Source organism: Notolepis coatsorum (assembly GCF_963971535.1).
Source record: "Notolepis coatsorum genome assembly, chromosome: 17".
Classification (NCBI taxonomy): domain Eukaryota; kingdom Metazoa; phylum Chordata; class Actinopteri; order Aulopiformes; family Paralepididae; genus Notolepis; species Notolepis coatsorum.
The window spans coordinates 65989596-66005271 of NC_140181.1; the positions used below are offsets into that span (position 1 = coordinate 65989596).

Consider the following 15676-nt stretch of genomic DNA (forward strand, 5'->3'; position numbering starts at 1 on the left):
CCTTAGGCAATCAAAGTGTTAATATAATTACATGCATCATTGTTTACAATGAACGGTGGGGCAGTTCGAAAGGACTGGACACGGACAAGTTGTTAAACAGCAATCAATTAATTTAATATAACAGGTAGTTCGAGCTGCATTTTCGTGCCTACAACCACAGCCACAGGGATATATCCAGCTTTGACGAGCTCTCTCTCCTCCTGCCGATTAAATTCAGCAGCTCTTCCTCGACCTCGAGTGCCTGTAGCTGCCTGCATTTGCACAAAGGCGTCCATCCCTGCTGCTAGCTAACGTTAAAACTAACCTAAAGTTACACAAGCAGAATACATCACAAATACTTCCGGTCGGGGGATTTCAAAATAAAAGAGCGACGTCTAAAAGTACCGGAAATACGTTTATTTTGTACATTATCTAACGTTAACACGAACCTAAACTAACTTTAGATTACGTTAGATAATGTACAAAATAAACGTATTTACGGTGCTTTTAGACGTCGCTCTTTTATTTTGAAATCCCCCAACCGGAAGTAAAAATAATGCTTCTTTTTCTGCTTGTTATCAATGGGTTGGTTGAGAAGGGAAATTTCATCTATCTAGGGAACCTAGCTACATCCGGGGTACAATGTTGCATAGGCTGCACATCGATGTTGCAGAAGAATAAAGGCAGTGTCTGCAACACCGTTGCTTTGTCGATGTTGTGTTGCAGTTGCTTTGAAGTTGCTGTAGCATGTAGAGGCCTTAAGACTATTGCTATTTTTTCATCTACATAATTTCATTGAACTGTAATTAACACAACACGCAAATTCAATGTCCCTGATGACATCACTGTTAGCCATATTCAAACAAATTGACTCTCAATAACTGTCAAACTAAATGAATGTGTGCACATCATTTTATTATTATTTTTTGGTTGTGTGTGAGATTATGTGCAAAATAAATCAGCATTGTTCTTTTGGGGAAGTGCCCCTTTAATTCTATTTTGACATTGTACATCTAATTTCCAAGCAATATCCCGCAAATGCGAGTCACACATTTGTCGACAATGTCATCAGCAAGCTTAAAATAACACTCTCATAGTGAGTTTTTAGAATCACGCTGACACTCATTTTGCCATGAGTAAGCTTCAATTTCATTTTAACATTGTAGATCTCCTTTTGGGAGCGAAACCCGAAACCCAAGTGCTTGTCTGTATGGCGAGAGAGAGAGAGAGAGAGAAAGAGACCGACTCTTGTTGGACGGCTTCCAAAGTGGCACTCGTGCATTTCCAAATATAGAGAAGCGTAACCCGAAACCAGATCTGATTTGGCGAGTGGCGCCCCCCCCCCCCCCCCCCCCCCCCGACTAACCTTGTTGAGTTCGTCCTCCAAGAGGCAGGGCTCCAGACGCATCTGGCCGAAGCTGTCCTCCTTCACCGCCTTGATGACGCCGTACATCTCAGCGTAGTCCTCAGACGACAGGTGGGAGAAGTTGATGTGAGGAGGGATGAGCTCTTTGCTCAGCACGCCGGTGTTCAGGAAGCCCAGGATCTTCTCCGCGTTGCTGCGCACAAGGAAAAGGCCGTGTTGGGAAAGTTCACTTTCTACATGAACTAGTTCAGTTCACAGTTCACACATTTTAAAATTAACTAGTTCAGTTCATAGTTCATAGTTAAATTTCATGGTTTAAAAAATGAACTAGTTTATAGTTTATAGTTTTTTTTTCTATACGTTGCTGCAAGCTATTATTTGTCAAAATGATTGCCACAACCCATATAGAACCACAGACAGCAATCAGAATACTGGCATTTCCATCACACTGTGATTATTTATCAGTGTTTCCCCTACCATTGCCTTGAAGGGGCGGCCCGTGTCGCGCGTAACAAGTCTCTCTCTCTGCACGCAACACGCACAGTCGCACACACCGAAACCTTTCGGTGTGTGTGTGTGTGTGTGTGTGTGTGTGTGTGTGTGTGTGTGTGTGTGTGTGTGTGTGTGTGTGTGTGTGTGTGTGTGTGTGCGCCCGTCCCAAATCTGGCACACTTTGGAACAAAGTTATACTGTGATAGAGCGCCGACAATGAACATGTTCACAATTACGTTCATCTAGCGGGAATACAGCACGTTCAGTTCACGTTCCCCCAAAATATTAACAAGTTCATGAACGATCGTTCATTGAACGCGTTCAGGTACATCACTGGGAACAGGCCGGAGGAGATGGGGGAGGAGGAGGGGAGAGCTGTTGGTACTAGATCTGTTGTAGTATAAGCAGACACTGTTTCATCCAATGGTACAGACACAGAGTCTGCTACATTTACATTTTACATTTAAAAAACGAACCCTCTTACTGCATTTACTATTACTATTATGTACCCTAATACTATGCTACTACTCTTATACTACTACCTATATTGCTAATAGTTCTATATTACTATGCACTCAGAGTGTAACACTCAAGCTCGATTCTATTTGACGAACAATGCCGCTGACTCTTAGCTGCCAGAGATGTACCCCTCCTGGTGACATGTTGTTCACAATCTGTAAGTTGCTTTGGATAAAAGTGTCAGCTAAATGACTAAATTGTAAATTGTAAATTGTAGTCATTTAGCTGACGCTTTTATCCAAAGCGACTTACAAGTTCTGTACAACAAATCAAGGAAGGGTACAACTCTGGCAGCTAAGGGTAAGGAACATTGGTCCTCATTCTCGGACGGACATACGTAAAAGTTACAAAGGAATTCCTTCGTAACTTGATTTACGTACTTATTCCGCATTCTCGAACGGCTTCGTATTGTACATTTGTTGTAGGATTTATGTAGGATTTACAAACTTTGTCGGACAGACCGGTGTGCGCCTGTGTTTTCACTGTGAAAAGTCATTGGGGATTGCAGATACTACAGACATTTGTGGAATTAAATAATTATAATGATAATAAATATGACAATATTTGTATCATTAACAAATTACGCTTTGTATTTATAGTCCTGACTCGAGGCATTGTGAGCATTACACACACACTGCAAACTAAATAAATAAGAAGCCGCGGATATAGCTACTGTATAGTGGAATATACTGTATTAATATGCCATATACTGTCTTCTTCTCTATGATATTATTTATTGTTGGTTTGATTTATTCCTATTGCTAGAACTATATAAATCCGTGGAGAAACGGCTTAATGAGGCAGCCTCAGCGCACACACACACACATACTGTATACGTGTTATGGTTTGAAACCGACCCCAATCGCACAACACAAGACAGGTATGAGAGTAGCCAAAACAGGGCAATATTTATTAAATAACAAAAAGCGGCACAGTCCCTTTAAGGGAGAACACAAAAAACACAAGAGTCCATGAAATATGAAACTGCGGCACTGTGCCTTTAACAGGCGAACAGGCTAAGGGACCAGGGCTAAGGGCCAGGGCTAAGGGCCAGGGCTAAGTGTCAGGGCCAGGACCACTTACAGGGATGAGGACAGGGTTACGACGGCGGAGGCCGGGCACGGGGACAGGGGCCCGACGGCGGAGGCCGGGCACCGGGACAGGAGCCCGACGGCGGAGGCCTGGCACGGGGACAGGGGCCCGACGGCGGAGGCCTGGCACGGGGACAGGGGCCCGACAGCGGAGGCCGGGCACGGAGATCCTCCTCCCGTCCCTACACCGAGTAGGGCTCTGCTGCTCAGGAAGGAATCCTCCTCCTCCTCCTCGGATGCTGCAGACGGGCAGCGCAGAACAAAGGGGGTCCGAGGGGAAACGGGATGGGCACACGCCATCCTCCCGTGGAATACTAGGGAGCGACGGCGAGCCTGGGTCCGAGGGGAAACGGGATGGGCACACGCCATCCTCCCGTGGAATAATAGGGAGCGACGGCGAGCCTGGGTCCGAGGGGAAACGGGATGGGCACACGCCATCCTCCCGTGGAATAATAGGGAGCGACGACGAGCCGGGGTCCGAGGGGAACGGGATGAGCACACGCCATCCTCCCGTGGAATAATAGGGAGCGACGGCGAGCCTCACCCCAGGAACGAGGGTCACGAAGAGACGCCTTCCTCCCGTGGAATCGGGAGCGATGGCGAGCCGGCTTGACGTCTGGAGTGGGAACACTGGAAACCTCCCGTAGAGAATTAGAGAGCGAAGGCGGTGTCCCACTCCAGGCAAACGGCGACAGGTGGTGATGGCTGGCACGTCGTCTCACGCCGGAGACGCGGCAGGTGATGGTAACGTACAGAATACAGAACGAACACAGAGTCCAGAACACAGAACGACCCGACAAGGACTGGAGGGGAGTCTGCAACCTAAGTACTCTCCCGAGCTGATCGCAAACTCCCAACAGGTGCGTGAAGGTAGAGGAACAAGAATGTCCAAAGGTGGGGGCTGGTGAAGAGTAGGAGACAGGGAAAAGTTCTCGCAAGGGTGGGGGCTGGTGAAGAGTAGGAGACAGGGAAAAGTTCTCGCAAGGGTGGGGGCTGGTGAAGAGTAGGAGACAGGGAAAAAAGGGTCCAGGGACAGGCGAGTCCTCACAATACGTGCTAAATTAATCGTTCCAGCAAAGTAGGCTTCTATTATTCTAATGACTTGTTTTATTAGGTATTATAGTAGTATGTCCTACTGTAGAACATGACATATTAGCATGACATCTCATTTAGTAATGTCAATACTGAACGACTGCACGCTTGTGCCATTGTTCGTCAAACAGTGTTGAACTTGAGTGCTACTGTACAGTCCTGAGTGCATATTAGTATAGGCATTATTAGCATAGTAGGTAGTAATATATAGGCAAGGTAGATTCCTTAGTGCAATTCCAGAGGCGGGAGGAAGGGGGGAGGATCTTATCTACTACACCAGGGGTCAGCAACCTTTTTGACATGGAGTGCCTATTTGAAATATAGTTGTAACTAGTGTGCCTCAACAATATTCCATGCATCGTAATTTTTTTTCTCATAATCAGTTCTTTTTAATGATAATTTTTACATTATTACATCATTGTTATTGTTATTATTAACAATATTATTATGATGGTTGTATCAACCCTAAATCTGAGTTGGGGGGGGGGGGATGCAATGCAGACAAACAGCTGCATACAGTGCGACCATTTCACTCACATTTGCCACATTTTTGGACACATCACACACCATCGGTGTGTGTACTGTACGTGTGCTGTCATAGCTCCACCTACAGGCCTAATGGAGAACACCAGGAGAACACCAGGATGTGAATGGAGGGTGAATGTGAGGTATATCGTGTAAATAAGTTTTGATTGATCGCAAGACTACACTGTAAAATTTTTTTATAATAATAAGTTACCAGAACTTAAAAATATTGAGTTCAGTTACTGTGCATTAAGGTTTTCAGTTTTCAATCCATAATAAGTTAACAGAAAAATAAGTACACAACCACATTATTTCAACCTAATAAAACTATGTTTATTGTCATTGTTTTAAGAACACAAGTTGACTTGGTAATACTCACATTTTGAGTAAAAAAATGGCTTTTAACATGTGCAATGTTCAATGAAATAGAAAAATAAATAATAAAATGTGTTGATTAATCCCACTGGACACAATGGTGACCGTAATAATGTTTTTGTTATAAGGCTCTGCAAATGTTACTGAATGATGTAGCAATGTATTTCCAGCTAAATTGAAATAATAAACAAATAAAGGGTCTCAATTAAGGCGAGACACTGCAGGTGAATAGTCAAATATACTTTTTTTGTTGATTTTGAGATTTTGTTATATTTTGCTTCCTAAACATGTCTTCTATGAAACTAGTGACAATACAACGTCAATAACACACATTTAGTTGTTTATTTTACATCATTTTGCCTTATTGCATCCATAAATGTGCACATATTTAATGGGGAAGTGCCTCATTTGCATATATAAACATACATTTCAGAAAACTTGCAATATATTTTTTCTTAGTTTATATGTACATAACAAATTGGGAAAGTTTCATAGTGATATCTATCCAAATATTTTTTGCCTATTAGGGGGTACTACACTGTACTACACTGTTTGTAGCCTGTGTGTAGTTCTGTTCAGTTCAATAACATCATTATTATTATTATTATTATTATTATTCAGTTATCAGGCATGTGTTTAGGTTGTCTATTACTAATGGTTTGATTAGGTATTGTGTTTGTAAATATCTGTTTAAAAAAAAAAGTATGGCATTTTACAATACAGAACTTTGAAGGCGTTTTCCCGAAAATGAGTTTTAAGAGTTTTTCCTCATACTCTGAGCCAGAAATCTCCACTTCAGTAGCACTCACATACACCAAACCTTCCAGTTCTATTCATATCTATGTTCTGAAGGTATTTACAGAAGGGTTTGTTGATATCGCATTCATACCCTGATTTATATCACATTTTATTCCTAAAAACATGGCGAAATATGGAATTTTACCATAAAAATTGACTGAATGGAGTATTTTCTGATTTATGGAGTGATAAAAAGAGATATCCAAAATCCCCTCTGTAATAACCTTTGGCTCTAATATGTCAACAAAATGAAACTATAATTTTGAAAATGGCTTTATCCAATGTTCAGATTTCTGTCCTGGAATCAGGCCCGGACTGGCCATCGGGAGCACCGGGAGTTTTCCCGGTGGCCTGGCCTGCACAGATAAAAAAAAAAAAAAATTATATATAAAAAAATAATAATAATATTATTATTTTTTTTATTTTTTTTTGCCAGGCCATTGTTTCTAGTTGTGGCGGCGGCGCGGCGCGATAGTTAGATAACCTAGGTGAGTGGGGAACAACCAGGATTTCACTGTCTGCGACAGAGTTGGAGACTCTCTCCCTCACGCGGACACACACACACACAATGGAGCCGTGCTGCCGCTTGTGATTGGTGGAGGCGGGACCAGGCGATACAACTGATTGACAGCGGAGGCGGCGAATGGAATGGCAGACGGCACTCAGATGCAGAATAACAGCCAGGCAGTGAGCCAGGTAGTGAGGGACTCGGGAGAGATACAGTAGAGCGAAAGTCAATTAACGTTGATGTCAAGATGGACAGTGGAAGAAAGAGAAAGGGTGGAGGAGAGAGGGATAAAACAAAGAAAAAGAAAGGCCCTTACAGGAGAGAGTGGTTAACTGTATTATAATAGTAAATAGAAAAATATGTTGTGCTCTTGCTTTTTTCTTTTTGAAGGTGGAGAGAGTACCATTGCTAGTGCCACAACAGTTTTATTTGAGGTCCATAACAGTACATTGTACTAAGCAATTGTTGGCTCATTAGTTTGTGATTCACATGCACTAAAATTCACCAGAATGCAGGAAATTAAGTCTTTGTAACAAAAAAAATCCTGGTGGGGGACCCCCAGACCCCCCGCTTAAAAAGTGGCCTGACTGGGGCTATATTTCGCGCTATATCTCCCGGTATGAATTATTTCCCCAGTCCGGCCCTGCCTGGAATTATATGCAAATTAGTGCATATTTAAGTAGATCATGCCTCATTTGCATATTTAAACATACAATTTCAGAAAACTTGTAATACAAAAAAGTCTTGTCTTAATATAAGTAATCAACTGGGGAAGTTTCATTGTGATATCTATTAGTTAATTTTTTTACCCTATTCACCTGCAGTGTCTCCCCTTAAATATGTGGTAGTAAAAAGAACCTGTGGGAGGATTTCAACAAGATAAATGCAACAACAGTGCAAAATATTTCACTATAATATTTCAAAGCAAAAAAAAAATATATATATATATAAATTTTTTTTTTTAATGCTGCCCCCTGTGCCTATGAAAATTCCCCCACGTGCCTAGGGTTGCATACCCCTGTACTACACCATCTCATAATGTTTATCAGCTGTGACCAGCAACTCTATAGCTCGCTCTGTTGGTTGGTCCATAAAGATGTCCCCACCCTCTAGTGGCCACAGGCTGAAATTTGGCATGGAGGTCAAATGTTTGTGTGTGTGTGTGTGTGTGTGTGTGTGTGTGTGTGTGTGTGTGTGTGTGTGTGTGTGTGTGTGTGTGTGTGTGTGTGTGTGTGTGTGTGTGTGTGTGTGTGTGTGTGTGTGTGTGTGTGTGTGTGTGTGTGTGTGTGTGTGTGTGTGTGTGTGTGTGTGTGTGTGTGTGTGTGTGTGTGTGTGTGTGTGTGTGTGTGTGTGTGTGTGTGTGTGTGTGTGTGTGTGTGTGTGTGTGTGTGTGTGTGTGTGTGTGTGTGTGTGTGTGTGTGTGTGTGTGTGTGTGTGTGTGTGTGTGTGTGTGTGTGTGTGTGTGTGTGTGTGTGTGTGTGTGTGTGTGTGTGTGTGTGTGTGTGTGTGTGTGTGTGTGTGTGTGGGCATCGATTTTCTAATATTCTAATAGTCATTCAATCATTTTTTTTAAATGTATTTGTTTATGCGAATATTGTTTTTCTAAAGAAATATATTTCCCCCTGTTTTTACCAGCACCTAATATGTGTAGTGTATTGAGAGGGGACCCTATTAACGGTTACAACATGCTGGGTACAGGTAACTAGCTAGCCAGGTAGCATAACGGTCTGTTAACAGCTGGGAGAACAGAAAAGAAAGATGATGAAAGAGAGACCGGAGATGCATGTGCACGCTTGCAGCTATTGCGGAATTGCGCTTGTTTCACAAGGATAAAAAGCTCACAACACTGTTGGATTCTGTTCAATCCGACTCCTCTAACTTGTCTCAAGGTACCGGTCAGGTGACATATCACATCTTACTCACTCGACGACACACTTCTCGTTCATGAGGTTGGCCTTGAAGCCCAGAACGGCGAACACCACCAGCGTGGCCAGGATGGAGGTGACGAAGTTGATGATGGAGACCAGGGCCGCGTCGAAGTGGCAGTTGTTGTCCCGCTTGTTGTAGCTGGAGAACGCGATGACGCCTCCGAAGCCCAGGCCCAGGGCGAAGAAGACCTGGGTGGCTGCCTCTCTCCACACCTGCGGCTCCAGCATCTTCTCCAGCTGGACATGAGGAGACAGCTCAGTCTAGGTTTCAGGTTGACCAGGTCAACGTTCATGCTTGTAGAAATGCCCGATGTATTTTTAATAGCTGTGGTTGCTTCGTGTCATATCTTATTAACCATTTCACTACCACTACAAAGGGTTAACCCTTTCACTACCACACTACAAAAGGTTAACCCTTTCACTACCACACTACAGAAGCTTAACCCTTTCACTACCACACTACAGGTTAACCCATTCACTACCACACTACAAAGGGTTAACACGTTCACTACCACACTACAGAAGGTTAACCCGTTCACTACCACACTACAGAAGGTTAACCGTCTGTAATGTGGTAGTGAAAGCGTTAACGCTTTGTAGTGTGGTAGTGAATGGGTTAACCTTCTGTAGTGTGGTAGTTAGGGATGCACCGATATGAAAATTTGCCACCGATACCGATATTTGTGGCAAAATATTTTTTTTTAATATTTTTGTAATATTTATTTTTTTGTAATATTCTTTTTTTTTGTAATATTTTTTTTTTTTTTTTTATGAAACTACTGTATATTTGTCTTACAAATTGTGCTCACCGATATGAACATAGGCCTCTTTACTTACTTAAAAAAAGGAAACATCAAGAAATAGCACTATCTCTCTCCCAGTATGTTCTGCAGGGCTGCAGCTAGATACTAGTTCTCCCAGCATGGTCTACCTGCTGGGCTGCAGCGAGATACTATTGTCTCAACCAATGACATTTTGATTGAGAGTCGATTCTGCCAATTACGTCACACACCGCTTGCACCCGCCTCTGCTGTTACCACCAATCGGCAAGCGTGTTGCATTTTTTTACTTCTGCTTTTGTCCGCCATTGATTTTGACGACACAGAGGTTTTCTAGAACAACAACACGGCGCGGCCGACGTTTAGCTTTTAGCTCCGCAGGATGACTTAAATGAGGCATAATGATTTTACTGCAACTAATGTTATAATAAAACAAAGCCTTTCTATACATGTGTCTGATTGAAAACATTATTAACAGATTGCAGAATGGGTAAAACTCAGGGCTCTGTGAGCAACGGAAGGAACTGAGCTAGTATGAACGCTTGCTACGTTCGGGTAAATAATATGCTGATGTTATGAACGTGTAACACTAACTGTTACAAAGGGTCAGATTAAACCGAATATATGTATTTATTGATTGATATATATTGCATAGGATTTGTATATCGTCTGATATCCCTTGTGTATTCTTTGTACATATACACGGAATATCCCTTTAACCTAGTACAGACCATAATATTTCGTTCTCCTATTGGAAGCGACCCCCTAGGCGCCAACGGCCATACCCCCAATGCCGAGTTCAAAGTCACCGCGAAGACATGTCTGTACATGCCCGGCTTTGCCCAGGAATACGAGACAGAAATAAGGTTGGCACTAGATTATTCACCGTACGTATAAATACGTCGCAGGTGGATACAGCAGTAGTCTTAGTAACAAGTTGAAGCCTCACACCACGATACAACGTGCTGTGAAGTGGGCCCGTTTTTGCCCCGAAATAGAGTCTTGTCTTATCCTAATACGTTCGTTCAACGTATCGTTCGCTCCTTACTAGTAAAGCCTTCATCACGAGTCAACGACCAAGTGAAGTGAGCAACCGTGCATCTAAATAGAGCACTTATAACCGCGTGCGAATAGGATAGTAAAGTGTCAGAGCTTAGTGGAATAACGTCAAGTTCTACCTAGTTAATGTGAAGTACCGCGCACCGGAGAATCTACACCGGTGAATGCAGAGCCCCTTTCCGGCTGGATTATTATTATATTGCTTTGGACCAGGCTGTTGGAGCGGAGAAGAATCGTCTACACCCCACTACTGTGTGGGATTTACCCGTGAGGAACATCACTCGAGCCCGTCTCTTGGAGAGGCTGGCCGGCTTTCACCTGTGCTGCACGCATACTGGGATTACAGCTGCTGCTTTCGTCTGCTGATCCAGGGAGTAATATACCGCCTCCCATAGCAGGAGCTTATTGAGTCCCCGTTGATCCAGACTTTGCATTCGGACATTTCCCCCCCCTGCTGGCTTACAACCGGTGGGAACCCCTACTAGTATCTCCCGCTGCCTACCAGTGTACCATAGATATAATTCCTAAGATTCAGGTTGTATTATTATCTCCTGCGTAATATGAGAATGGACATACGTTATTGATTTGCCTACGCACATTCCTTTGCCTTATAAGCGCATCCAAAGTAAAGTATATTATGTACTATTATTGCTGCTAATAAATACTTAAATCCAGTTCTGTGTGGAACCGAGTCATTGTGGGAAGTGTTCATCATAAGATACCTGTATACTGTATGGCCAGTAGTAATGTACATAAGACGGTAGTGGTTTAATGATACCATACTTATTAATACAGTCAGGGAATTGTACCCCTCAGTTACACTAACTATATAATGTTAATGCCACAAAACGAATGCCTTGTTAATCATAAGTAGTAACTTTGATGCAGTAGCTTGTGTGTGTGGGCCGGGGGTGGCGTTGTGCAGGTAGGTCGCGAGTGAACTTTTTTTTGTCTTGACGATGATTTTACTGCAACTAATGTTATAATAAAACAAAGCCTTTCTATACATGTGTCTGATTGAAAACGTTATTAACAGATTGCAGAATGGGTAAAACTCAGGGCTCTGTGAGCAACGGAAGGAACTGAGCTAGTATGAACGCTTGCTACGTTCGGGTAAATAATATGCTGATGTTATGAACGTGTAACACTAACTATATAATGTTAATGCCACAAAACGAATGCCTTGTTAATCATAAGTAGTAACATTGATGCAGTAGCTTGTGTGTGTGTGTGTGTGTGTGTGGGCCGGGGGCGGCGTTGTGCAGGTAGGTCGCGAGTGAACTTTTTTTTGTCTTGACGCTACACAAATTGATGGATATTTATCGGCTACTGCCATCGGCACATTCGAGCTTATCGGCCGATAGGCCGATTGCAGTCAACAAGGCACTTATCGGCCGATACCGATACCCGACCGATACATCGGTGCACCCCTAGTGGTAGTGAAAGTGTTAAAGGAGATTGGAGGATGAGATGACCAGGAAACTAACTTCTCTTGTATGGCTTGTTCTGTGTTCATCAAGTAGCTTAGGTTAATGGTTGAGTTGGGTATCCATTAATTCAGTCTCTCCAATAAAATAATTATCTTGTCATCATATTTACTACTTCATTGTTTTGTTGGCGTTATCATAACATCATAGGCGTATTATTGTAAAATTGTCATTCAATATGAAATTATTCAAATGGAATATGATCATTGAGAGAAGTAGTTTGTGTAATCTATTTTATATGCAGCATCAGCATCTCAGAAAGAAATTTTGCTTCACACCCTACCCCTATTGACTTGCACAAGCAATGCTAACATCATCCTGGACTTCACCCTTTCCTATCAAGCCCATGTCAGTTCTGTCACCAAATCCGCCTTCTATCACCTCAGAAACATCTCCAGACTCCGACCATCACTTTCCGACTCCACAGCTGAGACCCTCATCCATGCCTTCGTCACCTCCCGCCTGGACTACTGCAACGGGGTCCTGTCCCAAGCAAAACCCTGGACAGGCTCCAGTATGTTCAAAACTCAGCTGCCAGGGTTCTCACCCCCACCCTCATCCACCTCCACTGGCTCCACATCAAATCATGCATCACCTACAAAACCCCCCTGCTCACTTACAAATCCCTCCATCCTCTGTCACCTCAGTACCTCACTGACCTCCTCCACCCCTCACTCAGTCACGGTCCCTGCGATCCTCAGACACTGGTCAACTCTCCATTCCCCGAACCAGACTGCAGACCTTTGGGGCCAGAGCTTTCAGCGTGGCAGTTCCCACCCTCTGGAACTCCCTCCCAACAGAACTCCACAATGCCCCAGCTCTGGACTCCTTCAAAAAACTCCTCAAAACCCACCTCTTCAACTTGGCCTTTGACCCCTAATTTCCTACTTTGAATGTTGTGTCTGTCCACCATGTTTGTTATTTTAGTTTTTCCCCCTATGTAAAGCGACCTTGGGTTTTATGAAAGGCGCTATATAAAACGAAGTTATTATTATTATTATTATTATTATTATTATTATTATTATTATTATTATTATTATTATTATTATTATTATTATTATTATTATTATTATTATTATTATTATTATTAACAAATGCTGTAATTTTCTGCTCCCAATATATATATTTTTTTAATAATCACCAATGCAGCTACTTTTTGGACTGAGGACTCCCAGTTTGTGGACAAAACAGAAAGGCTTCTTAAAAATGCTGACTATCCCTTTAAAGAGAATTTGAATAATTAATGCTGTATAATGATGAAACAGAGACATAATAAGGTAAATGCAAATCTCTCACAAGCAGGAAAAATGCTGCCTTGTTTACACCTCACTACCCTGATCCACCACGAGGGGGCAACAGCAGCCACACTTTTCATCTTACAGCATGGAAGCTAATGACACAACATTTTCCTACAAGCACTTCCATCAATCACTCACAGCTGAGGCCATCAATCACTCCCAGCTGAACACTGCGTGATTTCGCTCTCTGATTGGCTAGCCGCGTACAGCGAAGACCCTCTCTGATTGGTTTAGCTCCAAAGGGTCTCTTCCGCCTTGTACATATATATTCTCTGCTTCAAAGTGGTTATGCTTTGGCCCTCTTTCGAAGTGGGTTATGCTTAGAGTTAGGGTTAGGGTTAGGGTTAGGGTTAAGGTTAAGGTTAAGGTTAAGGTTAAGGTTAGGGTTAGGGTTAGGGTTAATGTTAGGGTTAGGGTTAGGGTTAGGGTTAGGCGGAAGAGACCCTTCGGCACTAAACCAATCAGAGAGTGTCTTCGCTGTACGCGGCTAGCCAATCAGAGTGTCTTCGCACACATAGGCTACGTTTAAAAATCACGCCCCTACACTGATGAAGCGGCAGTAAAATATGGCACCTTTCTATCTGCTCAACAAGTCATGAATGAATGATCGCAACAGAGACAGTGGCTTTGAGGCTACGTTTTCATGCAATCCCCCACCATTTCATGGGATAAACCTTGATTGACTGCAAGTCATCAACATAACTTCACACACAAATCGCCATATCAGCCAACATCTTTTCACAATTTATATTAATGATATTGTCTCTTCATTGAGTGGCTGTCAAGTCCATCTCTATGCTGACGACACTACGACACAGTTTCTCAATGGCTAGTTGTATAAAATCAACAACTAGCCATTAAGAAACTGCAGCTTTCCTTTTAGGCTCTACGTCTACGGGATGTGCTTATTAATCTTAAACTGGTGATTAATGCAGATGAAACAGGGTGCATCCTTTTTACTAGAGCTAGAAATATTTATTGTAATAATATGCATATAGATTAGATTAGATTAGATTAAAATGTATTGTCATTATTCAAGTACAGTACAAAGAAAATAAGTTTGGCATCCAACCAGAGTGCAAATGTAGCAGTAAAGTGCAATAGCAATATACAATGTACAGGTGATTAAACTGGGTACAGAATATACAAATTATATGTACATAGTTGTAGTATAATATGTACAGTTATACAGGTATAAGGACAGTATAGTAGTAGTCATACTGGCCAGCAGCGTAACTACCGGTAGTAAGAGTAGGGTAAGAGTAGGAGAGTAGGATATAGCCACTGTGAATGGATCTAACACTGAAAGAGTTACTGAATATAAATATCTTGGCATCTGGCTTGATGAGAAATGTACGTTTACATAACATATAGATGAGCTTGTCAGCAAACTGCTTCTTCTACAAAAACAGAACCAGCTTCACTATGTTTAGTAGAAAAAGGATTGTTGAGGCAGTTTTCCTATCAGCGTTAGATTATGGGGATGTAATTTATAGAAATGCAGCTGAACTTAGAAAGTCAGGGTTTTGTTTTAGTGCATCGATTCTCTGCTGACCTATGGACAGTTTAGGGCCATGATCTTAGACCTCCCTGGTACATCATGTAACTGTTTTAACTGGATTCCGTCTGTCTTTTTCTTGTATTTGATTGTTTTCATTATGTTTCAATTGTTATATTATTGATGATATGTAACTGTTTTACTGATCTTTCTTCTCACCTTTATATTCATCTGTGTTTTAAATATTTATTTTAACTGGCATGTAACTCAACATCATTTAAAACATCAACTGCTTTTTCTAGTTTAAATAAAGGTTTGAATGAATAAATGGTATCTAGGCTTTCTGTGCTTGCCTAAAGTAAACACCATGGTCAGTTTGAGTAGATCAGTTTCAAATGTGTGCAATAGACTGCTGCAGTCATTCTACCAGTCTGTAGTGGCCAGCATCCTCTTCTATGCTGTGGCATGCTGGGGGGGCTACATCAACTCGAGGGACACCAACAAACTGAACAAGCTGGTGGGGAAGGCTATCTCTATATGATCTGATGAAGTATACAGTATTCACATAAGGTGCGGTAGGCATAAGGTAGTATATTGTCCTTTTAGGTTCCTAGTAGTTGGATGTCTGGCAGCAGTCTCTCACTCTCTCTCTCTCTCTCTCTCTCTCTCTCTCTCTCTCTCTCTCTCTCTCTCTCTCTCTCTCTCTCTCTCTCTCTCTCTCTCTCTCTCTCTCTCTCTCTCTCTCTCTTTCTCTCTGCTGAGTGTGTCTGACTCCCACCCAAAAGGGCAATATATAACGTGACATACGGACATACCTTATGCATACTGCACCTTATGTGTACACTGTACACTTCATCAGAGCATATATTTATAATTTTTAGC

General features: G+C 42.3%; 1 protein-coding gene across 1 annotated transcript in view; it reads right to left on the minus strand.

Annotated features, from left to right (window-relative positions):
- slc6a17 (solute carrier family 6 member 17) overlaps positions 1-15676 on the minus strand; it is a gene marked incomplete at both ends in the record, with an annotated part of 60576 nt that overhangs the window by 11385 nt on the left and 33515 nt on the right. The window contains 2 exons of the mRNA XM_084332573.1: positions 1346-1538; positions 8669-8910. Of these exons, the coding sequence (XP_084188699.1) occupies positions 1346-1538; positions 8669-8910 (435 nt within the window). The remainder of the gene's footprint in view (positions 1-1345; positions 1539-8668; positions 8911-15676) is intronic.